Source organism: Struthio camelus, chromosome 14 (assembly GCF_040807025.1).
Source record: "Struthio camelus isolate bStrCam1 chromosome 14, bStrCam1.hap1, whole genome shotgun sequence".
Taxonomy (NCBI): domain Eukaryota; kingdom Metazoa; phylum Chordata; class Aves; order Struthioniformes; family Struthionidae; genus Struthio; species Struthio camelus.
Window position 1 is genome coordinate 15,389,528 of NC_090955.1, and position 26,843 is coordinate 15,416,370.

Sequence of the window (26,843 nt, forward strand, 5' to 3'; positions counted from 1 at the left end):
AGAATCAATTTATTATTTGAGTGGGGTATGGATGATTTGTTAAATTAACGCTAGTACTTTGCGTGTGCTTGGAGATCAAAATTGGAAAATTGTGTAAGATGTGTCAGCCAAAAATATTACTGGGTAAGAAACTCTTTGCCCTATGTTAAGATGTTATGTATCAGATTTTCTTTTCTGATAATATGACTGAAAATATAACATATTTATGCTGTAGAGTGATGTTAAATAATAGTCAGGAGTTTCATGTGTAGATTTATGGACCATAGAAGCTCACAAATGGGGCAGAGGTTTGAATGATTTTTTTAATATGTGTTTTTATATTAATCTTTGGTTGACTAAGGATTATTATACTATTTATATGTGTGTGTGTATAAAGAGTATATTAATTACACAATAGTATATATATAAATAATTAATTTACAGACTAATTGCACTAAAAAAGTTTCAGAGTTAAGACACACTAGTAATCTGAGTAGAAGTCTTCAGTGTGTTCCATGGTCTTTCAAAGCGAAGAAGTCAACTCCTTGATAATTTGCTCTTGTAAATATAAATATATTTTACTCTTTCTGAGGTCAGTAAGAATTTTTTTGAGTGCTTCATTGAAGTCCAAATACTGAAAAAAGGAAGGAAGTAGGCCTGGATTTTTAAAAAGTCTATGAAATAATCACTCCTCTTTTATCTTTGTAGATAGTTTTGTCCTAAATAAATGTATGATATCTAAACTTTTGTGAAATGTCTTTTATAGGAGAGCTATCAGCGAATTAATTACTTTTTAGATGTTTTTCTGTTTGCTCCTGAAGATCTTGCACTGAATTCAACAGTTATTCTGTGGCCAAAGAAGATTAATGATATTTTTGATGAACACGATGATGTAAGGATATTTTCTTTGTCTCTGGTATATTCTGACTTGTTAGAGTTTTGACTTTGCTTGAGCTATTCATTTTCACAGCAGTGAAATGTATTTAACCATATAACGTGCAACCATTTTAATTTAGAAGTGCTTAAATAGTGTATTTCCAGAATTTTTTTTAATCAACAGAGGGCTAGTACACTTGTAGAGGGATTTGAAAATACAGAAAACTGTCACTGTAACTGAGAACCTTCAGGAAGTCTAAATATCTTAATTTGTTTGTAGTCAGTACTAGGCAATTCATAGAAAGGTGCATATTCACTATAGTGCAGTTAGCTAGTACTGAAGATACTTATTTCCTTATAGGAGTTGGTCCTCTGAACTGAAAGTCATTTAGTTAAAATGATATTTTGTTCTATCAATAAATGAACAGCGGGAATTGAATTTCTTAGACAGCAATCATTAAGAGAAAGCATGCAACATTTAATTTTTCCTGTGTGACTGTAGATTACTTCCCTTTTCTGCCACTTGTCTGTATTCATCTTGCTAGCGTTCTTTCTCTCTGGCTGTGATACAGTGAGTCAGAACTTTTGGTGGTCTCTTGGTTCGTTATAGTAGTTCAGCATAGAAAAAATGTAAAAAGTAAATGATTGGAATTTATTTTCTGCTTGTATACAGGGAGTTCGTGATACCTGTTCAAATAATTTTTCATGAAAAGGTTAATGTAGTGTCTCTGACTTAATGATAATCCTTCAGAGGTATATCTTTCTAGCTGATCATCTCTAGCAACCTGCATCGTGCTAGAGTTTGAGGATAGGAATGTTTTTACATCCAGTCCCTGAGTCTGCATGTTTGCTTTTTATGCTGCTAGATGTGAGTTCATTCTTATTTTAATGCTTTAGGAAAGGACTATTTCTTTCTTTAGAGAAGTTCTGTTCGTCCCCTTCACCATTTTTGCGTGGCAGTAGGTGCCCCTCTTTGTCTAGGCCAATTTATTGGTTAACAGCCTTAAAGGTAACCCCTCTTTGTGCAGACCCTACGCTTTAGAGTGCGCTTATGTTCTACAATTTCTACCTTTGTAGTGCTAGATACGTTAGGGGATAGTGATGGTCTTCGTCTGCTGTAGAGATCTCCTCTTTTGGCAACATAACATTAAATTCAAAGATGAGAATCTATTTTTTAATACATCCAATCTCCAAGTTTAGCATTTACGTTTCGTGCTGTAGTGGTTGGAGCTTTCCCATCTTTTGTCTGGTTGCTGAAAGGGGTCTGTAGGCAATCCTACATGCGAAAATTATTGAGTAAAGGATTCCATGCTCACATGCATAGGCTGCACGCATTTAAATAGGACATGTGGATAGCTTCTCCGCAAAGAACTTCGGTTACTGTAAGGATAATCACGTCTCTGTATTGTTTATTTTCTGTTTGTTCTAAGAATATTTAATTTAAATAGTACTGCGTGTGTTAACCATTGAAAGGACTTAAAGGACTCTTTTTTTTTTTTTTTTTAAACCCTAAAAACAAATTGTTTTCTAGCTGATTCAACAGTCTAGGCTTAAAGGAGAATTTGAACTGACGCAAAAAAGTGAGAAACTGGTGGCAGAAATAGACAAGCTGGTGCGTTCTGTGACAGAATTAGAAGAATACTCAGAACTGGATTGCATGCAACAGGTCTGATTAACACAAGAAATTGGTACAGATGTTTTATATGTTTAATATACAGATTCATGGAAGGAATTTAAGATTAAAAGTTGTCAGCTCTGTTAGCAAATGTGAACAAAAATATTTATCTCTGTTATGCTGTTGTCCAATGATGAAACTTAAAAAGCTTTCCTCCTTTTTTTGGACTAGATTGGTGATAACATTTTGGCTGGATGGAAAATTTAGCATAATGTTACCTAAATTAGCTGATAGGTAGTTCCAGCAGGGATTGAAATATTTAAAATACATAGTGATTTTTTTTTTTTTAACTCCAGTTTATATAAAGCATGTTGCATGAAGTTCTGACCCAAATGAAATTAATGGGCATTTTGTCAGTAATGTTAGTGGGATCAGGATTTCATCATCTAGTTTTGGTAATTTGAGGAATTGAAGGGAAAAATAACGGATTAGAAAGAGTGATTGTTAGAGATTTGATTTGTATATGAACCTCAAAAGTTCCTTTTTCTACTAATGAAGAGCTGACTACTGGCTCTAAAACTCTGCAACTTTCTAAATGTCTTTCATAATGGCTAAAAGATGCTCTGCATTTAAGTTTTCATGAGATCACAGTTATACTCAGTAATTTTGTTTTTTAAAAACAGAACGTTTTCAGAGCATGAAACTGAAATCTTGAGCTTAGAAATCCCAGTTGACAGAACTATATATAAGGTGTATAAAAATGGGTATGTCTACCTCTTGGAGCAGTTAAACATTCTAACAGTGGTTTTTGTGTTATTAAATTCAGTAAGCATAAAACAATTTTATTTTTTGTAGCAATAATCTCATTTCTTCAGTTTATTTACTTCAGAATAAATTAATACTTTTTTAAAAGAAAGCAAGATGAATCTTATTTTTTAACTCCTGTTATCTAGAATTTAAAAAACTCAAGCGCTTACTCTATTTTGATATTCAAATAGCTGTTCAGAGCATAGCTTAGATATCTCTCAAGACATACAATTATTTGATTTCAGTATGTGACTGACCTGAGAGCATTACAGAAACGCATACAAGAGGCTGATGAAACAGTCACTTTTATTAATAAAGAAGAGACTCTCTTTAAATGGAAAGTGACTGACTTCCCACTCCTCAGCAGCATAAAAGTTGAGATTGAACCGTATCAGAAACTTTTTGGTCTTATACTGAAATGGCAGCGAACAGAAAAAAGGTAATTCAGTATTACATACTCTTGAAGCTAAATGAGGGAGAAGGTAAAACGCTCCTGCTGGTTTTGTTCACGTTAGATACAGAAGGTGATTTGTTTCCTTAGTAGTTATTAGCAATCCAAGCATAATAGTAATAATAGTAATGTAATTTATATATTAGGGTTTTTTTTTAGTTGAGCTAGAAAAATTGTCAATATCTTTTTAAATATGATGCAAAGGAGTATAGCCACATACTCAGTCTCATGCATATGGTCACAAAGCTGTATCATTCATATCAGTAAAGCCCATAAATAAGAATGGTATAGTGAAGAAAAGTTTGGTTAGGTATGAGCTATTTTGTATGCAAGAAGGGGAAGCAGTTTAATTACCAAGACTACAGTCTGTATACAACATAGAACACTTTTAATCTAACGGCTGTCCAAAATATAATGTAGGCGTGCTTAAATGATTATGTTGCTCTCTAGTGTCTAGATCTTACCACATAAGGTGTAATATGTCTGAGTCTAAATTAAGTGAGATTGTTTACCAGTTTGTGTACTCTTTGGAAGTTACGATATGTGGTATGACTGAACAGTGTGATTTTCTTAAAAATCTAAAAGGCTATTATGTTTTGATGACATATGTTGATCTCTCTCCAGAGCTTAACTTAAATGTTTCTCAATACATGCAGCTGTTTGATTTCCATATGTGTAGGACTTAGAAGCATTACACAAAAACACACAAGAGCCTAATGAAACCACCTTTAGTTACATAATAGAATTTTGCATTGAATGACAATACTTGGAAAAAAGACCTTTGCTGTCATTTAAATAATTATTAAATTAATCTAAATCTTGTTTATGTTACAAATAACGTGTCGAATACTTGCAGGCTATATTTGTTATTCTGTTTTCTAACTTTGCTTTTTTCTCAGATGGATGGATGGAAACTTCTTGGAACTAAATGCGGAAAGCATGGAAGCAGAGCTTGATGAATTTTTTCGGGAGATATACAAAATGTCAAAACTCTTCCAGCAAAAGCAGAAGAAAGTTCAGCCAGAATGGAAAAAGACATCACAACGCAGAAGTGTAGTGGAAGAGAAGACAGAAGAAGAAAAAAAGGCAAATCCAATTCTTACAATGTGTTCTTCAGTTTTGGAGCAGATTAAAGACTTTAAGGTAAAAAGTGGTGAGAGTGGGGGATGTTAATAATATTTGGTGCTAAGGGACAAGTGCTAAATTAAGTATTCAGTCTGGGTAGGTGCTCCAGTGTCAGGGACACGTGTTTTTTGTTAGCTTGGGGGACTGATATTTCATACTTCGTATGAGTGAATTTTGTAGAAAGTTGCATGATGTAGAGCCAAATTGGATCTGGTCTAAATGAGTGTCCTGGGCAGCAGAAGGGCAGAAGTTTTCCACATGCTTCTTGTCCAGCAGGGCCTCAGATGATCAGAGGTGCAGACAGCAAAAAGCAACTGCTCATTTCAGTAATAATTCCGGCCATACAATTCTTTAAAACGTCTGTTAAACTTGCCTTGATGAGACCTCAAATGCGAATAGTAAACTACTGTAACAAGATTTCCTCTCTTCGTGCTGTGTTTTCATGGACATCTGAATTCAGCCGTAGGAAACGGAAGAGAAGTACTCACACTGTAAATACCTAACCCAAGCACTCCGAATGCTTGGGAGTGCCCCTCTGGGAGTTCTTGCTTCTTCCTGTTATCGAATACAGAGTGCTCCGAATTGCTATTTCCACATTCTGGAACTGTTCCATTGATTTTAATAGAATAGAATTACACTCCAGGTTTCTTTGCAGTGTTAGGGGTGTGAATAGTTAAAGAGTGAACATATGCAGGGGCATAAGTACTTTTTGGATTTAGAGAATTGTTTAAGGATGTAATTGGGAGTTTTGAAGTGGAACTATGTGTTATGTTAAATGGAAGTCTAATTTAACATAGCATAGTGGAAAATTTGTTCCTTTTCACAGAATCGCAGAAGAGTTGGGGTTGGAAGGGACCTCTGGAGACATTTGGTCCCTCAGGCAGGGTCAGCTAGAACAGGTTACCCAGAACCATCTCCAGTTAAGTTTTGAGTATCTCCAAGGATGGAAACTCCACAGCCTCTCTGGGCAACCTGTTCCAATGTTCAGCCGTCCTCACAATGAAGTGCTTTCTTATGTTCAAATGGAATTTCATGTGTTGCAGTTTGTGCCTGGTTGCCTCCGATCCTGCCACTGGGTACCACTGAAAAAAGTCTTGCTCTGTCTTCTTTACGCCATCCTATCAGATCCTTATAAACATTGATAAGATCCTGCTAAGCCTTTTTCCAGGGCTAAGCAGTCTCAGCTCTTGTCTCTCTCGTATGAGAGATGTTCCAGTTCCTTAATCATCTTATTGGCTCTTCGCTGGACTCACTCCAGCAGGTCCATGTCTCTCTTGTCCTGTGGAACCCAGTACTGGATACAGCACAGCACATGTGGCCTCACCAGTGCTGAGCAGAGGGGAAGGATCCCAGTGCTCATCCCAGTGCTGAGCAGAAGGGTGATCCTTCCCCTCCCTTAACCTGCTGGCAATGTTCTTCCTAATACCTCCAGGTACCATTGACCTTCTTTGCCATGAGGGCTCATTGCTGGCTCATGTTCAGCTTGTTGTCCACCAGGACCCCCAGGTCCTTCTCTGCAAGCTGCTTTCCAGCAGGTCAGCCCCCATCCTCTACGGGGTTATTCCTCCCTGGAGGCAGGACTCTGCACGTGCCTTTGTTGAACTTCACGAGGTTCCTGTTTGCCCATTTCTCTAGCCTGTCAAGGTCCTTCTGAAAGGAACTGCAACCATCTGCAGTTCCTTGCAGTGGTGTATCAGCCACTCCTCCTGGTTTTCTGTCATCTGCCAACTTGCTGAGGGTGCGTTTGATGCCATCATCCAAGTCACTAGTGAAGACGTTAAACAGTAATGGCCCCAGTGTTGCCCCTGGGGAACGTGACTAGCGACTGGCCTCCAGCTGGACTTTATGCTGCGGATCACGACCCTCTGAGCCTGGCAGTTCAGCCAGTTTCAGTCCATGTCACTGACCATTTACTTCCCTGCCAAGACACTACTTCATAGTTTTGTATTTCTTCTTCTGTAGTTTACTGCAATTACTTAGGAATGAAATGCGTACTTAGGAATGAATGGATCCATTTACACTTTTCAGAAAAGATTTTTGTCATCAGTTACTACAGGATAGTTTTAAATGCGTATCAAAGATGATTAAAAAGAATGATGCACATCACAATTTTTATCACATAGAAAACTTTTGTACTGATGTAATTAAACCTTATGAATGTTTTTCCTCAATTAGGAGAATATTCCTACTGTGACTGTCTTTTGTAACCCTGGCATACGAACTCGTCATTGGCAGATGATGTCAGATATAGTAGGATATGATTTAACACCAGATTCTGGAACTACCCTGAGAAAAGTTTTAAAGCAGAATCTAGCCCCTTATTTGGAACAGTTTGAAGTCATAAGTGTAGGTGCAAGTAAGGTAAGCATGGAGATTTGAGAGTTAAAATTATATGTCAGGTCTTTTAGTGATGGCTTTTATGACTTAATAGATTTTTTTTTTTTCCTCTGCCCTTATGCAACAAGAGGTCTGGTGAGACTTTGGCCCATTAAGTGATTACAGTGACTGTGTAAACATTCTTACCTCACGTGACATCATTATTATTTCCTGAATGTACTGTTTTCTGTGCAATAGAAAATGCAATATTAAGAAAAATAAGTTAATTTGTGCTCTTAAATCAAAATAGGTTATTCATATGGATAGGGCGATGTATTAAGTTAATCAAGGGGACAAAATTAATGCAGTGACTAAAATAAATTGTTTTGTTTTTCCACTGTAGGAATTTTCGTTAGAGAAAGCAATGAATGCTATGATGGAAACCTGGGCTTCAATTTCCTTTAATACAAGTGTGTATCGTGACACTGGTGTTCATATTCTGTCTGCAGTGGATGACATTCAAGCTATTCTTGATGATCAAATTGTGAAAACTCAGACAATGAGGGGATCACCTTTCATTAAACCATTTGAGAAGGAAATCAGGGTATGATGAGAAAAACATATACTTTTTTTTACCATTTTTTCTTTTAGGGTAGCTGTAATTCAAGGGTGAGCCAATTGTGCTACAGCATTATTGTTTACTTCTCATTAGTGAAATGCCTTGATTGACTTTCAGTGTGATGAGTGCAGCATAGTAAGTTCTTGTTATATTATTTCTAAGTGTTGCAATTCCCTCTACATCTCATGTTTTGGGTTCCTCTCTCTTTCACCATTCAGATTCAAAAGCAACCAAGAGAACATAATTGTTTTTCCATGTATTTTGAAAATCACTATTTCAGTTTATTATCTTTAAATCTGTGTTTAATAATTTGAAATTATATTTTCATTATCATTAGTAAGAACATACAGTGAGTTAGTTCTTGAACTTTGGAATCAAATTTTGAGGTACAGCATTTGCTTCTGGGCAAGAAAATTTCTTGAGGGCTGGGAGAAAAAAGAGGTTACTTTACTCAGGCTTCAGAACAATGATGGATCACTTTACATCTGCTTTTCTCTTTTCAGAGCTGGGGTAGCCTTTGTAGTCTTAGCACCCTGACTGCTGCCAGGAGAGTAGCTGATGAATTTGATTTGCAGTTACCGTCCTTAATTCCTTGTTAGATTATGTAGGGAATCCTCAGATACAGGAGGGCTCAGGGAACATATGTAGTGTTTACACTTTTCAGGCAGCCTCTCCAGCCTTTTCTGGAGGCATCTGCTACTGTCCGCTCCAGAGACAGGATACTGGGCTGGCTGGACCTCTCTTCTGATCTAGTGCGGCCTTTCTGGTATTCCTGTGCCCCTGTTGTAATTCAGCTGCAAGCCGAGAGCTCTTTGCTGTGGGAGATGAAACAGAATTTGTCACTGGTAGCTTACTGAGTGTTGCTTAACCGTTATGTTATTAAAAGGTCATAGCAATAAAGTGATCTGAAAATAGATTAATGGTGCTAACTGCATTTTGGAAAATGAGTCTCCAGGTAAGTTAAACTTTTTGAACTCCTTTGGTCATGTGTATATGTGGAAGAACCTATATATTATTAAATATTTTTCTTTTATTTTGCTTATTACTGTAAAAATTTGTTTTATTTTCTCCTTGGACAGTGGAGCACCATACTGTCCATAGTGTCTGCTTTTCTTGTATTTATTCTCTGTAACGTTATTTATGTGGAAATACTCAGGTAACATTCTTTAAATATTTGTTAAGGAATGGGAAAGTCGCCTGATTCAAATTCAGGAGATTATTGATGAATGGCTAAAAGTTCAAGCTCAGTGGCTTTATTTGGAACCAATTTTTTCTTCTGAGGATATTATGCAACAGATGCCAGAAGAGGGGCGTCTCTTTCAGACTGTAGACAGATACTGGAGGGATATTATGAAGTATTGTGCCAAAGACCCAAAGGTGAGGAAAATGCTAAAAAGAAATAATAGTTTCTCTCCATTTCATCAATGCTTTTGTGTTCAGAATATATACAGTGAGCTACCACATTAGCTGTCCAGAGTTTCTAAGAACAAAGCCATGTTGTACATTAATTGAGTTACTTTTACTGTACAAAGTATCTTATTCATAACTTACATTTTGCATATATTTGTTATTGCAGGTTCTTGTTGCTACTTCTTTGACAGGGTTATTGGAGAAGCTTCAGAACTGTAATGAGCTTCTTGACAAAATCATGAAAGGGCTAAATGCTTATCTTGAGAAAAAGCGTCTCTTCTTTCCCCGGTATGATGTGTTTTGGCTATTTTTAAAACAAAGGTTCTCAATGCTTATTTTGTTGCGCAGCGAGGTCAGCTTTTAAAGTAGCCTAAAAATTCAGTTGTCTTTTTTTCTCTTTCTCTCTCTTATTTTTTTTCTTCCTGAATCCTTTTCTAGCTTCTTTTTCTTATCCAATGATGAAATGTTGGAGATCCTGTCAGAAACTAAAGATCCTCTCAGAGTTCAGCCTCACTTGAAAAAGTGTTTTGAAGGCATTGCTAAGCTGCATTTCCTTCCCAATCTGGATATTAAGGCAATGTATAGTTCTGAAGGCGAGCATGTAGAACTGATTTCAAGTATTTCTACTTCTGAAGCTCGAGGTGCAGTGGAGAAGTGGTTAATTCAAGTAGAAGACATTATGCTGAAGAGTGTACATGATGTTATTTCTAAATCAAGAATGGTATGGGTTTTGTATTATATATTTTGTAATGGTTTAAAGGCTACAGCACGAAGAGAAATAGTTCTTTCTTTATTTTAAGGCTTCACTTCCTAAAATTCTCCTTGAACCCAAGAGTTTATGCAGATGAAGTTACAGGTTTGGGACCAAGTTAATATGACTTGTATTTATAGGCCAGTGAGATAAATGAGAGGTTAGTTTGAATAAGAAGTGAGTGTTTACCTGTAACAATGTATATACATTTTAAAAAAGCCAGCAGCAGTACTGCATTTCTAGGATAGATCTTTTAAATTAAATGAAATATTCAGTCCTTCTTATTTAATTAAAAGTTAGAGGTAAATAAAACACTTGTAATATGTTTGCTTCCTCCTAAAAGAAAACTGTAAGCCAGAAAAGGTTTCTTTGTGTAAAGTTAGGAAGTTGTGAATATTTCCATAACATGGAAAGACAATGACTTGAATTTTTTAAATTATTTAATAAAAAATAACGAACAAATCTAACAGAGGAGGGGAGACATTTAAAAGTGCATGTGGATTTTGCATTGTTAACAAAAATATTAATAGAATTGTATTATATACTTCTGTATTACATTATGGTATGTATGCACTGACACTGTAGTTATATACTGTATTTAACTCTTCCAGGCATATCCAGAGGCTGAGAGAAAAAATTGGGTTCTGGAGTGGCCTGGGCAAGTAGTATTGTGTGTATCTCAAATGTTTTGGACAAGTGAGGTACACGAAGCTCTTTGCAGTGGACAAGAGGTATTATATAATGGATTATCTATTTTTTATTTGATTAATTTCTCATTTCAGGTAATGTATTTTGTTTAACCAAATCATTTATTTTTTTCCACGATCAAAATAAGATATCATCATATGAGTGTGGTGTTCGTGAATTTTGGTATAGTGATTACACCTTTGATTCCGTTACTTGAATGTTCTTGTTTGGAGCAAGCATAGATTAAAAAAATTGCAGTAGCTTTGCAACATAGATGTATAACTGCAGATGAGAGAGAAGATGATGTGAAAAACGACAATGATGAAGAATGGTTTAATAAGCAGTCCCTGAGACATTTACTCATCCTGTTAAGGAGTCTGGAACCCTTAAAACTACCGTATAGTCAATTTTATAATTACCTTTTTCCCCGCAGGGTTTAAAGGTTTATTGTAATACACTTCAGCTTCAACTTAATGATATTGTAGAGCTGGTGAGAGGAAAACTGTCAAAGCAAACAAGAACTACACTGGGTGCCTTGGTTACTATTGATGTTCATGCTAGAGATGTCGTCATGGAAATGATTGGAAGTGGTATGTATCTTTTAAAACATTTTTCTTTGTGTGTTTCTTAATACCTTAATCCTGAGTTGATTAAAAATGGCTTACACCATCTGACTTTGCTGCCTAAAACACAACAATGTTTGGATGTGAGCATCAAGTATATGAGAACATTGATAATTTCAAAGTTGTTATAAATGTAAACCTATTAGAAAATCCAGTTATAACATTTCTGTCGTTGCTGCTAATTCTGTTTTTATCAGGTGTGCAGAGTGAAACAGACTTTCAGTGGCTTGCACAGCTACGATATTATTGGGAATTTGAGAACGTTCGTGTCCGCATCATTAACTGCAATGTAAAATATGCCTACGAATACCTTGGAAACTCACCACGCCTTGTCATTACTCCTCTTACAGACAGGTGTTATCGCACCTTGGTATGATTTTTTACAATGAGTACTGCTAAATACAGTTTTTACTGCACTATGTTATTTCTTACACTGTTCGTTATAGCCATACTTTAAGGGCTTGCTGTGATACTGATGGTATTTCTGTTAAAATGCACAGTTTGCAGAGATTCTGATTCCTATATAAATATGTAAGGTGAAACAGACTTATAATAAAAAAAAAACCTAGACAGCTCACCAACATGACTGAAAGGTTAGTGAATTGTTCTTTTGTGGATGTGTGATGTTTGTTTTTGTTTTTGTTTTAAATAAACAAACAAAAATTAGCAAGTTTACCCCTGTCTAGATTACAAGAGTGCAAATTCCTTCTCTGATATTCTGTGGATGCTAAATGAAATGAAGAAGGATGCGCTTGCGATCACATTATTCGTAAACATATCATAAACTAGGACAAAAGTCCAACAACTTTTTTGTCTCTCTGTTCTGGTTAGAGGTGTTTATTGTTGTACTGTTCTATCCTCAGCTACTTTAAGATGTGTTTATTATTGCGCTGCTCTATCCTCAATTAATTTAACGACTGAATGATATGGAACGTACCAGAAATAATAAACTGTAAAGGGCCACCTCTCAGCAAAGACACTGAAGAATAAATGGAGGAACAGAAAGCTGTAGTTGAAGACTGAGGATGGCTGTTAGGTGATACTGCCTCTGGAGAAGTGTCCTCTCAGATATGGCTTTGCTGACCATCATTTACTGCAACTTATTTGGTGGGAATATGATTTCAAGTTTTACTAGGCACCATCCTCCTCCCGTTGTTATAACATGGTAATTTTCATGCTGTGTGTATTTAATCACCAGCTCTGTAGGGTTTAAAAAATAAATTGTTCTGAAAAGACCTGACTGATACTGATACACATATGGAGATTTTTTTTTGCTCTGTTCATAGCTTCAGTTTTTGTGATATAGTTCTAGTTGACGCTTGGCACCTGTTTGTCACAACAAAGTTCAGAGCCTGAAACTTTATTTTTTCTGTCAGATTTCTCTCCTACTTCTTAGGAGAGACTATAGAATAAATGGTCAATGGAACGTGAATGGAACAAAGGAAGACTGTGGGAAAGACAAAGAAAAGAGGAAAAAGTTTATTAAAGGAGAAACAGGTAGAAAAGAAAAGCAGCCAAGCAGTTGGGTCAATTTTACTTTGAAAGCTGTATGTAGGCAAGAACTGAAAGACTGGGCCCAGTAAAGTTTGAGTTACTAATCCTGGTCATGATGACAGTGAATAAAACTAAGCTCTCTCTTAGGGAAAACTGAATTCTCTTGTCTCCATTCCTAAGTTCTAAGTAGATTTAAGGTTATTTTTAAATTAGTGTAATTAGACTTTTTTGTTTCATACAGTCATTTTATCTATCTAGTGCAATTTAACATTATTTTTCATTAAGGGCAATTTCATACGAATTAAGTCATAATAATTTCCCTAAACTGTTTCTATTCTTTAGATTGGAGCTTTTTATCTAAACCTTGGTGGAGCCCCAGAGGGTCCAGCAGGGACAGGTAAAACAGAGACCACCAAAGATTTGGCTAAAGCTGTTGCTGTGCAGTGTGTTGTCTTCAACTGCTCGGATGGCCTTGATTACCTGGCAATGGGGAAGGTAAATAAAAATATATGTTGAACTTTGTGCTTTATTTTTCAGGATGAAAACTACTGGTTTCCTACTTTGCAGAGATGCTTAATTAAATCACCTGTAAATAATAAATAAATCACCTTAAATAAGTCACCTGTGATCTGCTACCATTGAATTTCAATCCAATGACACAATATGCAGTGTCTTCCACATATGTTTTAACATTGTATGCTTTAAGTTGCTAACTAAAATATGCAAAGGAACAAGAGTTTGCAGGATCAGGATCTCCTATTTTAGCTAGCTTCCTTTGGAATCAAGAAAGGAAGTTTTCTGGGTTTTGTTTTTTTTCCTCTATAGTACGTCACTGACCTTTGCTCTAAATGTGCTTAGCTGTTATTAAAGTTGTATCTCATATCATGAAACTTCAAAGTATGATGCGCTCATTTCTTTGGAGTCTTCTAAGATTCTATTAGAGATATGACCACTAATTTGCTTTTTTTTATTTGTAGTTTTTCAAGGGTTTGGCTTCATCAGGTGCGTGGGCTTGTTTTGATGAATTTAATCGCATCGAGCTAGAAGTGTTGTCTGTTGTGGCACAGCAGATCCTTTGCATCCAGAGAGCCATACAGGCAAAGCTGGAAACATTTATCTTTGAAGGAACTGAACTGAAACTCAACCCCAACTGTTTTGTAGCTATTACTATGAATCCCGGTTACGCAGGACGTTCTGAACTTCCAGATAACCTGAAGGTAAAATAATAGAATTCATATCTGCCTAAGAATGACTCCTTCACGGAATTGAAGGACACATGTATTACTGGTATTAAGTCAAACTATGCCCCGCAGAATGTAAGCATACACTTCTTATGTGATTCACACATACTAAGCCTCTTTTTTTTTCTAAATATCTTTTTCTTTTTGAAGAAATTTAAACCTTTTTTTTATTTTCTTGTGTGTATTACTGTCTTTCATCATTATTTTTCCTGCTCAAAAGCTGCTGTAATAAATAAGCTGGCGAGCATCAAATTGTGGGTAGATTATAAGATTTGGACGCTGAATTCTTTTAAGATCAAGAGGTATGTTGGAACAAATGATTTAATAAGGTATTTTTGCTTTTAATGTCTTCTTATTTAGGAGAAGTGTTAATGAAATGCATCTAGTACGTGTAATGAGTTTGCTTAGATTACCCTATTTTAAAAAAAAAAGACTCTTTGAGATTATTGTTTTGACTTGGTTAGCTATTTGTTTGGAGAGGCCTGATGTCAGCAAAGTAAACTGGAGTCTTCTAGGAAGCAGTGTTACAATGCATCTGTCCATTTTAAGACTCAGCTTTGGACAGAGGTGGGCCAGAGCAGGTTGCCTTAGCAAGTTCTATAATAAGAACGCGAACTTGAAGTGGAGTTGGTGCGTAGCGAAGGGTGTACCAGCTGCAGATTACAGGAAGTGTGTTCTCTCACCTGCCGTGTACGCCACCTTTTCTGCTGTGTTGGATGTATCTGGCTCTCGGATTATATAAGTAAGGGCAAGCTGTGCTCTTGAGACAGTGGTGAGGGATAAGAGCTGGCAGAGAGAGTGTCAAAGGGTATATCTTGGACTTTCCTGCATTGGTTTTTCACGATGGCAGCTTTTGTTAGCTTCCTAGTGAGTCATAAGCTATATCTGCAAACATTGATAATTCTTTTATTTCGTTGGCTCCCACTGTTCTGCAGACCACTGCTTTCCAGGGTGCCTACTGTAGCAGATCCACAGCTTACGTACCTGATCTTATTAAATAGTGCTTTATTTACAAAGCTGTTAGTGTTTGCAATTAAAAATGTTATGATGGAATGAATATTGATCCATTACTCCAGAGAGTTCTGAATGACTTTCTGTTCTTCATTTAATCATCTAAAAATATTTCTTTGGGTATGCATTTCAGGTTCTTTTCCGAACAGTAGCCATGATGGTTCCTAACTATGCTCTGATAGCAGAAATTTCTCTCTATTCATATGGATTTTTGAGCGCTAAGCCATTATCAGTGAAGATAGTAATGACCTACAGGCTTTGTTCAGAACAACTTTCCTCTCAGTTTCACTATGATTATGGTATGCGAGCAGTTAAAGCTGTGTTGGTGGCTGCTGGAAATCTAAAATTGAAATTTCCAAAGGAAGATGAAGATATCCTGGTGAGTCCCTGAGGGAATAATTCTTAAGGAATTGCACTAATACATGCAATTCCAAGTTTCGAAGGCGATTCCACCACATCTTCATTGTCACATCACTGATCCGCTTTTCTTAGCTTCCTTATTCGTAAAGGAAGGTAATGAAATACGTGCTACTCCTTCCAGTGCTACATTGATAATAACACAGTTTGTCTTACGATGCTTTTGATAAGCACTTATCTTAAATTAGTCTATATTACATTAGTCTATATTACATATTAGATTGTTTTGATTGCTGAACAGTTTAATCTTTGTTTTTGATAAGGACAGTAACATGTATATTTATGTTCTTTAGCTTCTTAGATCTATTAAGGATGTGAATGAGCCCAAATTTTTGTCACATGATATACCTCTCTTCATGGGTATAACTAGTGATTTGTTTCCTGGAGTCAAGCTTCCTGATGCAGACTATAATGTAAGTACACTTGTAATTCTTCCTTAGTCATAATCGTTGTTTTTTTGTTGTTGTTGTTTTTAACTGAGTGTTATTAATATAGTAACTTGTGTATGACTGCAAAATAAGAAAAAATGTAGAATGTTTACAATTTTTTTAACCAAGGAAAATCCTTGGTTTTATTGCGAGTGTAAGCCTCCTAATGCAATGGCTGCATCCAGAAGGGCTGTGTAAGGTATCCTAGAGATCAGAAATCGATCCATATATATGTCCCAATTGTTGGACATGGTTAAATGAGGTTAATATTTGTGCTTATATTTTCTTTTGTTTATATCAATAATTAACGCAAAGCCTCCTTCTGCTTCTCTGTAGTAGGATGATTGAGAAAAAGGTGAGCCGGTTGGAAAAGACAAAACAGGCTAACTTGTTAAAAATTTCTAGCAAATACTTAAGTGCTGCCAAAAGTAGATTGCTGTTCCAAAGCACACAGGTGGTTTCCTGCCACAAATATGCCTTCCCCTCAAGATAAAAATTGTAGTTCGTTCCTGCTCTAGCATATGAAATACGAGAGTGTGTTTTTCTTTTTAAATGGATGTTTGGTCTATTCTGATTAATAGTATTTCAGTCACTCATTAGCTTGAAACTCTTACTGATCATTATAAGGAAAACTGTTCTAACGTAGTCCAAGACAGTAATATGAATAATATGGTATAATGAATATTTAATGTTAATTTATTAATTAATGCAGTGTAATTAAAAATACTCAATCTAGATTTATACTTTATAATTTGTAACCATGAGAGTAGATATTTCAAAGATAAAGACAAGCTTGTAACAATTATAAGATTATGACTTATTTTGATTTTAGGATTTTCTGGAATGTGCCACTGAATGTTGTATTCGACATAATGTCCAACCTGTGAAAGTTTTTATAGAGAAAATGATACAGACATATGAAATGATGATTGTTAGACATGGGTAAGATTCACAAGTAGTATTTGTTACCATTTTGGCTTATATCATAAACAGTGGTTATTTATATAAAGTATAGAAGTATGAAATCTTAAGAGCAACAATAGAAATGCTAAGAAAGCATTTCTATTTGTATTGAAACTGTCACCAAGACTGCATTTAAACGTACTAAGATTCTTATGAACGTATGTCTGACAAATTCTAATACTCCTCTTTGATTTCAGAAGTAGCCTGCATAATGATTTTATATTTGCTTCTCTGTATGGTGAAGACATTGTCTATATTGAAATATTAGTTATCAGATGTCTACCATTTTATTCCTAGCTTTCATTTCTGGGCTGCAGCTGCCTGGAGAGAATATGTATGATACTGTAGTAGCCATATGATTGTTGATATTCAGCTCATCAATTAGTCCTTCCAATGTGACATTGTTATAGTTGCATCTAATTGCTGGGTAACTAAGTAAATAATTTTGCATTGTGACCTAGGAAAATTTGTTTTTTTTAGCCTAGGACATTTTCCTAGTGTTTGCCTTCTTCCAGAACTTCGTAACCTCTACTTGGATTGAAAATAAAACTAGAAAGTAAAGTTTATGTTTGATTCTGCAAATAAATGAACTAGTGTGGTGATAGATTTTTTTTTTTTTTCTTTTCTTCTTCTTAAGAGGACAGCTCACATACCGTGGCTGAACAAACAGATTTGCATGTGCGAATCAACTATTTTTGCCTGATGATGTTTTGTGTATGCAAACCTCATTTGTCTCTGATTTGTGCAAGTTAGGCTGATGCACAATATAAGAATGCAAGTTGCGTGTACAGTTCTGAAGGCAGTTGTAAAATGTCATTCCTGTAAAATGTAAATATACATATTTTTCTAGACATAAGGGCCAAATCTGTCAAAACATTTAAGCATTAAAATGATGTCATTGACTTGTGGACAGTGAAAGTCTAAATTTCAAGATAAGTCTATTAATAAGTGTGTGTTTGTTTTTTCCCATCGAACAGCTTTATGCTTGTAGGGGAACCTTTTTCTGGGAAGACCAAAGTTCTACATGTGTTGGCAGATACACTCTCTCTTATGAAAGAACGTGGTTATGGTGAAGAAGAAAAAGTAATTTTTAGAACTGTGAATCCGAAATCAGTCACCATGGGTCAACTTTTTGGACAGTTTGATATGGTATCTCATGAGGTAATGTGTGTTTTTAAAAATAGTGTATAGTAATTGACCATTTTTGTCTGTTTCTTCCTCTTGCCTGCAGTGGCTTTCATGGAGTGAGCCTGAGGATGTATTTTCTGTGTTTTCTAACTTCAGGTTAACTTACGGTGCAAATCCACAGATATTTTCGGTGGCAGGAAAGGCAGTTTACAAGTCTTCTGCTTCTGGCTTCTAAGTCCCACTTACATACGATAATTCTTCATCCCTTCCCTGGACTCCATGCAGTATTTACAGGGCTGTACTATAAATTAAATTACAGAAATTATCTGGGCTTAAGAATGAATGAGTAAGCATACCAATATGTGTTCAGGGCCGAGGAACTAATAATCCTGGTTGTTTTCTTGGAAATGTTATTCGTTTTTTTTTTTTTTTCTTTTAACCTACTTTGCAGCAGTTCTACTGTTCTGTTTTGTTTTTTCCAGTATCCAGTATATGTCATGCCTCTATTATTCTGGATACTAAACACTTGAATTCATAATTTCGGTATTTTAAATGCAGATGAGAACACAATTATAAGTATTGTTTTAACCAATGCTTAGTTTGCTGGATTTAAATTAACTTAAAAAAAAAAAAAAAAAGCGTGGCTCCAAGTACGTATGCAGGCTTAAATGTGTAAAATAAGCAACCCCATTCTGAGGATCATTATCCTAATATAATTACATCCATGCTAGGGAATCATACCAAACTAATTGAATTGATTTCTGTGTCTATTCCAAACCAATATAATCAAAATAATGCAAAAACAATCTAGAAAAACTTGGGGACTCCTGGATCCCTAAACGTAGAACTGACTTGGGAGAAGAAAGAGAAGGGATTGAGTGCGCAACAGTGGCACTCCAGGATGATTCTGGGAAGAAACAGGTAAAAAAGACAGAGCAGAAGCAATTCTAAGTTTCTGTGAAATTAATTGCCTGTGTGTTGTTTGCTAGAGCATTTTTCAAAGGAAAAAGATCTTTGTCTGTTTTAAAATTTGCTGAGATTAATGCTCATTAAAGTAGTCTACAGCAATACTTACCAATGGGATTACTTGCAGTTTAGATTGAAATGCATATATTCTGTGTGTGTTTACTTTTCATTCCTATGTTTTCCCCCTCTAGTGGACAGATGGTATAGTTGCTAATACTTTCAGGGAATTTGCTTTATCTGAGACTCCTGAACGCAAGTGGGTTATCTTTGATGGCCCCATTGATACTCTGTGGATAGAAAGTATGAACACAGTTCTGGATGACAACAAAAAGGTATCAGTTGGTGGACATAAATGCCTAAGTAAAATGCTGTCATATGTTGAAAATACTCTTTTGCATATAAAAAGCACAAATGCAAGCAGTAATATCAGGCATTTGAAAAGAACAAGTGCAAGGTGGCTTTGGGAACAAGTTGTTTTTTGTGGGGTATTTGTGTTAGAGTTGTTTGGGGTTTTGTTCTTTTGTTCTGTTCTTTTTACTTTACTGAAGTTATAATTGGAGAATCAACTCATTGATGTAACATATTTAATCTATAGTACTCCCTTAATGTCACATTGTAAGTTTGTAAAACAAACAAAAAACCCTCAATTTTAAATTTAAAAAATGACATTTAATTATATTCAGTGTGAAGCCCACAGTTTCAAAACTTGTTTCTAAATGTAAACGCCGAAGCTTTTGCATTCCCAGCTTAAGGAACAAAGGCCCATTTTTGAAAATGGACCTTAGAAATCTCGAAGTGAATGAAAAACTAGAGACAACATCTTGAGTTTAAATCGTGGATGATAATACGTCAAAATACTCAGGCTGGACTATCATTTTAGTAAGCATGAAGGGTGGGTCTCCAACTGGAATATGCTATGTTATTAGCAAAAATAGCAACAGATATTCCTTCTCCTTTGGGCATATAAAAACTTGCTGTGTTTTCTTTATCACATCATATTCAAGATGGGTAGATACCTGTAATGAACCTATTGGTAGATTAATGTTGAGTGTTATGATTTAAGTGAAGAATTTAACTAAAGCTTAAAAAAAAAAAAAAGTTACTCCAAATGATTAACATCTTATGTGGTTGGCTTTACCTTTGATTATAATTGGCTTTGCTGATTTTTCATGTAGAACTTTCCACTGACAGGAAGGTTAACTTAAAAATGTTTTTTCCCTATTGCTTACAGTCTTGTTTGTGGTTTCTTTCAATTTAAAGCTTTGTTTGATGAGTGGAGAAATCATCCAGATGTCCCTTCAGATGAGTCTTATTTTTGAAACAATGGATCTTTCCCAGGCTTCAGTAAGTTTTCTGTTTAATCAAACTGTAATGCAAAGTTTAACGTATTGTCTGATACAAGTGAAATTGCAATTCTTCCTTAGCCTGCTACAGTCAGTCGTTGTGGTATGATTTATTTGGAACCATCGCAGCTGGGCTGGACACCACTTGTTACCTCTTGGTTGAGTAAACTTCCGGAACCTCTTAACTTAAAGGAATATCAAGATCTTCTGCAGGAACTCTTTAACTGGTTAATACCACCAGCATTAAGACTCCTTCAGAAACAGTGCAAGGTATTTTTAACTATTTTTTCTTGCATTAGCTATGTAGGTATTTCTGTTTCATTAACACCTGGGTAGGTAGGGAGAGACTGTTCTCTTACGGCAACAACAGCTGCAATGCGTGTGCAGCAGCCTCCTGTTGTTTTTGAAAGGGAACTCTTCTGTCCAATTGGTAAAGTTAGATAAGAATGTTAGGTAAGACTTATAATTCGATCAACTTTCACCTAGTCCTCGTCAATTTAAGTATTCAAACAAAAAATCTTCCCAAGAGTGTTTTTGTTGCTATGTTTGTTTTTTTCCTTTAAAGATGTCACATTAATAGGGAAGTATTTTTTCAAAGTTCGAGAAAATGCACGTTTAGTGCCTTGCATGCTCTGTATGATGTAGTATTTAAAATTTTGCTCGTTTAGTGTTGTTGTTGATTTGTTGGTTTTCTTAAGATGTATGATTGCAATTGTCTCATTTTAACCATAAACTTGGTTAACGAACTATGTTATGAGGCTATTTCAAGGATAGAGGATGACAAATGATCTTTTGACTAAAAATAAGTGTAAACTTTGCCTTCAAATAGTGTTCAGAATTAGCATACCATCTAATTATTTTAGTACTTTAACTCTGAGAGGTAAATTAAGATTTACAGTTAATACATAAAAAATAATATCTGTCCTTTTGTATCTCTTAGGAATTGGTACCTACCAGCAGCAGCAATGTTGTAGTCTCTCTTATACGGCTTTTCGAAATGCTGATTTGTAAAACCGTGCAAGAAGATCCCACCAACAAGAACATCCGCACGTGGATTATGGTTGGTTTTTTTTCAACTTGTAGCAATGTGAATATCTGTTTTTGTATATGTATGTCTTCACAACTAACTGGACTGATCCAAAACAACTTCAATAAGAGAAATGAGAAACAATTTTGCACCTTCTCTCTTCTTCCTCCCCCAAACGTTGGAGCTGCTCAGATGTGACAAATCAGTCTGAAATATGTTTTTTACATGTCTTAACGTTTTTTAGTTAACTTGGATAACTATTGTTTTTGTTACATGTGCGTTTTAATTAAACAAGTAATTAGCTTAAAGGAAAGTGTCTGGTTTCCCTTAAGGGAAATAAATGTTCATGTAATACCAATTGACTTGTTTGAGCAAAATTTCCTTAGTATAGGAAGACTGATTTTTATGAGCTGTATTAGATGAACCTTCTCTTTGACCTGACAAGGCTGTTCTTACGAAAAACTAAAGAAAACTGAATGCAAAAGTATTTAAATTTAAAACTTCCTAGATCTTGGTTTGCAGTCAGAAAATCCCTGAGACCACATGAATCGGCTTTTCTCAGGCTTTATCATGTGATATAATGCTATGGTCGATGGCCTTTATTTCTTGCCATACATATCCTGCAACAAGATTTTTATTTGTTTTATCTTTAATCAGATTTGTAAGTTTCTTTAGATCAGGCTTACTCAAGGGTAACTTGTGACACCTGTCTGCTTAGCAGTATTTTTCAGAATTATATTTGTTAATCAAACTGTACAAGGTTCATATTATGTGACAACTTTTTAGACAGTTGCTCTTCTTGCTCTTGCAGGGTTGCTTTGCTTTTTCTACAGTCTGGTCCATTGGTGGAACTTGTGACGGTGACAGCAGAATCCTTTTTGATACTGTATTGAGGGAAATTTTGTCAGGGAAATCTAAAATAAATCCTGTGCCAATGAGTGTGGGAAAATGGGAGTGTCCCTTTGATGAGAAAGGCTTGGTCTATGACTACATGTATGAGGTAAGAATTGCTTGCTTCTAAATGGAAGCAAAGGGAAGGAAAATGTGGCTAGAAAGGTATTTTAACTTGGCACAGACTTTTGGATGTCATTGAGTGTTGGTGTAAGTTTAAATCCCACGGTGCAGCTTTTTTATTTACTATAATTTTTTTTTTTTAATTAACGTACTGAGTAAATTTTTTTAGAAAACATGAAGCTGTACGCACTAGCAACATCTCTACCACGTTGCTCCGTTACTGTTCTTCTGTAGCTAGAGCTGCATTGAGAGAATCAAATCTGATTTCATATGGAGGGAAAGATGTCTAAAGGAAAAGATGTCTTTTCTAGAATGGAAACTGGGTATTGATGCCATAGGCAGCTTGTTATAATTTTGTTTTTGTATTATTGTTTTGTTTGTAGTATTCATTAAAAATGTTGGATTATACTTTTAAAGTTAGGTCTCTCTCTCTCTCTCTCTCTCTCTCTCTCTCTCTCTCTCTCTCTCTCTCTCTCTCTCTCTCTTTTTTTTGCCTGAAAAAAATCCTTAAGAGCTAAAGAAAAGGAGCTTCGGTTCAGACTTTAACATACTATTACTACAATGAAACAAATATAATGTATGAGCTTATGAAACATTTGATATCCATTAATTCATTCATATTCATTAATTTCATTTTTCAGAAGTGAAGTACTAAAGCTAACCTTTCAAATGTGTAGTGGTAATGCCATTCCTTCCACAGTACTTTACATTTGTGTTTCTCCCTAGCTGAAGGGCAGAGGACGTTGGGTTCATTGGAATGAATTTATTAAAAATTTTACATACAGTGACAACAGAAATGTGAAGATTCAAGATATCATAGTCCCGACAATGGATACAGTGAGATATACTTATTTGATGGAACTATTCATTACCCATGGAAAGTAAGTTATTTTAATAGAATGCATGTTTCTAAACCATTGATCATATGTAGAGACTTCTCTCACTCTTTCCATTGACTTTTTTTTTTTTAATCAAGCCCTCAGTTTATTTGGCCTGTTAAAAATAGACGTTTACTACAAAGAATGCAATTCATTGCCTTCCAATCTGTTTTATCTTTTCTGAAGTCCTATTATAACTCAGTTTTAGTATGCTCATTCTGTGATTTTTTTTTTTTGATGATGCTATTTGAACAGCCCGGAGAGCTTTTGTACCTTCTTTCTTCTTTTGTAATGAAATATATTTACTTTTTGTTCATTAATTAGTCGCAAGTTCGTTATATCACCTATGATCAGGTCATATAAGAGAATGAAATACAACAGTTCAAATTTCAAAGCAGTAAATTTTATGAAGCTTAAAATACTGAAAGAGCTGTCAAAAGAGATTTAACTCCTTTGTCCAACACAGATAAGCCAGTAGAATGAGGGAATAAGAAAACTCTCTTCTAGTCTTTCCCTTCATCTTGCTGGTGGGAATAAACTAAAGTTATGAGGGGGTTATGTGAATATATATTTAAAACCAGATTTTAATTATTTTCTGTTTTTAAGGCATTTAATGTTTTCAAAGGTAATGACAAGTAGAACACGTTTATAAAGCATTTAATTTCTAGTTGCAGTCAGTTTATAGTTTTTAGTTCTTTGCAATCTGTAGGTTTTACTTCCTTACTTCCTTACTTACTTATTTATTTTTTGCGTGAAGACCACTGCTTTTTGTGGGACCAACGGGTACTGGGAAATCTGTATATATTAAGGACAAGTTAATGCACAACTTGGAAAAGGAGCGCTACTTTCCCTTCTTCATTAATTTTTCAGCACGAACTAGTGCCAGTCAGACTCAGGTTAGTAGAATAGCCAATTTGTGTTTGATAAAGACAACACACATATTGATGTTAAATCCATGTTATGAATGTTCCTGTCTGCATTATAGAACATTATTATGGCAAGGCTGGACAAGAGACGCAAAGGTGTATTTGGCCCTCCGATGGGAAAGAAGTGCATTATTTTTGTAGATGATATGAATATGCCTGCTTTGGAGAAGTATGGTGCTCAGCCTCCTATAGAACTTTTAAGACAGTTTTTTGACCATGGAGTTTGGTAATTATTCAAAACACAACTGAAACTTATAGTAAATAAGTTTCTGCTTTTGCTGTTATGATTATTTATTCACTAGACTGTTATTTTTTAAAAATTATTTTTTAAGAAATTGTTTTGTAAATGTTGTGATAGCTTTGTTTTATATTAAAAATTAAATTTATTAATTTATGTTGCTCTTTAAGTGACTTTCCAATTTAGCAAATCGGTCTTCAGATTTGTTTTGTTTTTTAGCAAGCCTTATTGTTGATCTTAAGCAATATTTGTATATACAGAAATAGCATCCTTACACAGGGACTTTTTTTCTGTTTGTAGTTGTCATTGATTTTCTTTTTCTAGTACGATTTATCGTTTCTTTTCCTTCTCTTTCCCCTCCTCTGAGTAAATTGGCAGACCTGTTTATCAGAGTGCAGTTTTATGACTTCTCATTTTACTCACTGAATTGTTTTTACAGCCATTCAAGATTATATTAGTCACCATAATTTTCTTTTTTTATTAACATTTTAAAACAACTTTTTTGAATAACGTTTATATTTAATGAATTCAGATGTGGCAGTAGGCATCAAAAGAAATTACCTAAAGGTCTTTTCCTGCTATTGAGATGTTTTGGCTCTGCTTTGATTGGAAGGTTGGACCAGGTGATCTCCTGAGGTCCTTTGCAGCCTGAATTATTCTGTGATTTCAAGCACTTCAAATATCTGTTGCTCTTGAGCAGAGATAATATATCTTGCTACATTTTATTTTAAAATATTTGCCTCAGAATTCCATTTTAGGTTTTGTATAACTCAGTTTAAACGTATTCGTTTAAATAATAATCTTTTCTGCAGGCCAGCATGAGGTGCTGAGATCAACTGGGGCATGGTTATAAGACTAAGGCTTTAGTTCTTTTACTTATATAAAAGCATATTGGGGTGTGTGTGTGTGTATATATGTATGTTAAATATACACCTAGTACTCTAGCACAGTTGTATTTAATCTATAATTTGTGCTATAACTGTCTAAATGTCACATTGTAATTCATTTTGAAGGTATGATTTAAAGGACACGTCTAAAATTACACTGGTTGATATACAGTTGCTAGCTGCTATGGGGCCTCCAGGTGGTGGGAGGAATCCTGTTACTCCTCGATTTTTGCGACACTTCAATGTTTGCACAATTAATTCTTTTAGTGATGAAACAATGGTCCGCATCTTCTCTACTATAGTAGCTTTCTACCTTCGGAGTAGTGAATTTACTCCTGAATTCTTCACAATTGGAAATCAGATTGTTACTGCCACTTTAGAGGTAAGAGGCAAATACCTTAATGGAAGTTTACTTTTAGTTGTTCAGTAAAATTGCACTAGCTCAGTAGCAATTTAATTGGTGAAGTAGAATTTTTAGATATTTTGTTCTGTTGTACTTTAACATGCAATTTCATCTGATTTGATAAAATTATTTTAGTTTTACAGTTACAGTAATCTTACTCTGGGAAAATTGTCTTTGAAAACATGTTAATGTGGGCACCGTGGTACCTATCCACATAAGTCAAATAGATAGGGCTGGAATCTCTTTGGGATCAGGCATACCCCACAGAGAAACTATCTAGTACAGAGGCAAAAGGAAGACACCAGTTACAAACCTCTCAAAGTTCCTTCTTAGTGAGACTAATGATGAAGTAATCTCCCTTTCCACTTTCCTCCTCCCCTTCCCAGTGATAATGCTAATTATGGACACACCACAGCAGATTTAAAAAGCCGTCATGAGCATGCAGCTGTATAGAATCTGAGCCTGATATGACAAAAGGCTTCACAGAAACATTATGAAACAATCATCAGGCCCAATTCTGTGGAATTTCTGTATATTTCATGAAATTCCATGTTGCAGTTTTTGGCCAGTAACACACTGGCAATGCCCGTCCTTTCCCCTTCCCCCTTCCCCCCAAATAAAGGAATAGGAATTCTTAGTATCTTTGGCATGACTCATCAGGTTACAGACATAATATCAAAGAATACCTCTGATGATTACTCCCCTGCTGAAATCGGTAACAGTGTGAGCAAATCCTTTGCCAACTGTAGGTATTCATCAGGATGTATCAGATAGTTGACCGATGAAGAATTCTAACAGAAAATCCGATCAGCTCTAAAGGCAAAATCAAATGGCTGAAGTTTCAAGGGGGATTTGACTTTGGGATTATTAGCAGGTGAATTCCTTCTACTGCAGAACTGAGGGCTCTCTCAGACTTTTCTACTAGTTCTGCTCATTCCCAAGGATGTATTCAACACTGAATCCATCTCACTCCGAGGACCTGCAGATCTGGTATTTCAGAACTATTGCCAGATAATGCATTCAATGCATGAAGCATGAGGCTGACCGACTGCTGTCACTAGATACTGTTTTTTGTAGGTCCAGTTTCTCCTTCGACAAAAAAGGAAGCAATCTGCAAGTAAATTTTGCTGCTTTAAGCAGAAGATAATGATAGATTCTACTAGTTGTTTGAATACAGTGGACTACATATTGTATTTAAAGCATTCAGTTTCATCAGTTAT

General features: G+C 35.4%; 1 protein-coding gene across 1 annotated transcript in view; it reads left to right on the forward strand.

The window, feature by feature from the left end:
• Positions 1-26,843, forward strand: part of DNAH12 (dynein axonemal heavy chain 12) — a 78,092-nt gene that overhangs the window by 15,804 nt on the left and 35,445 nt on the right. Inside the window, exons 16-42 of the mRNA XM_068907734.1 lie at positions 746-871; positions 2,387-2,521; positions 3,523-3,716; positions 4,628-4,871; positions 7,029-7,214; positions 7,573-7,773; positions 8,971-9,165; positions 9,365-9,486; positions 9,637-9,919; positions 10,561-10,680; positions 11,070-11,226; positions 11,457-11,629; positions 13,096-13,248; positions 13,731-13,970; positions 15,139-15,384; positions 15,716-15,835; positions 16,683-16,792; positions 17,791-17,974; positions 19,099-19,239; positions 20,168-20,251; positions 20,332-20,520; positions 21,191-21,310; positions 22,089-22,277; positions 23,018-23,172; positions 23,927-24,065; positions 24,155-24,321; positions 25,347-25,602. Of these exons, the coding sequence (XP_068763835.1) occupies positions 746-871; positions 2,387-2,521; positions 3,523-3,716; positions 4,628-4,871; positions 7,029-7,214; positions 7,573-7,773; positions 8,971-9,165; positions 9,365-9,486; positions 9,637-9,919; positions 10,561-10,680; positions 11,070-11,226; positions 11,457-11,629; positions 13,096-13,248; positions 13,731-13,970; positions 15,139-15,384; positions 15,716-15,835; positions 16,683-16,792; positions 17,791-17,974; positions 19,099-19,239; positions 20,168-20,251; positions 20,332-20,520; positions 21,191-21,310; positions 22,089-22,277; positions 23,018-23,172; positions 23,927-24,065; positions 24,155-24,321; positions 25,347-25,602 (4,629 nt within the window). The remainder of the gene's footprint in view (positions 1-745; positions 872-2,386; positions 2,522-3,522; positions 3,717-4,627; positions 4,872-7,028; positions 7,215-7,572; positions 7,774-8,970; positions 9,166-9,364; positions 9,487-9,636; positions 9,920-10,560; positions 10,681-11,069; positions 11,227-11,456; positions 11,630-13,095; positions 13,249-13,730; positions 13,971-15,138; positions 15,385-15,715; positions 15,836-16,682; positions 16,793-17,790; positions 17,975-19,098; positions 19,240-20,167; positions 20,252-20,331; positions 20,521-21,190; positions 21,311-22,088; positions 22,278-23,017; positions 23,173-23,926; positions 24,066-24,154; positions 24,322-25,346; positions 25,603-26,843) is intronic.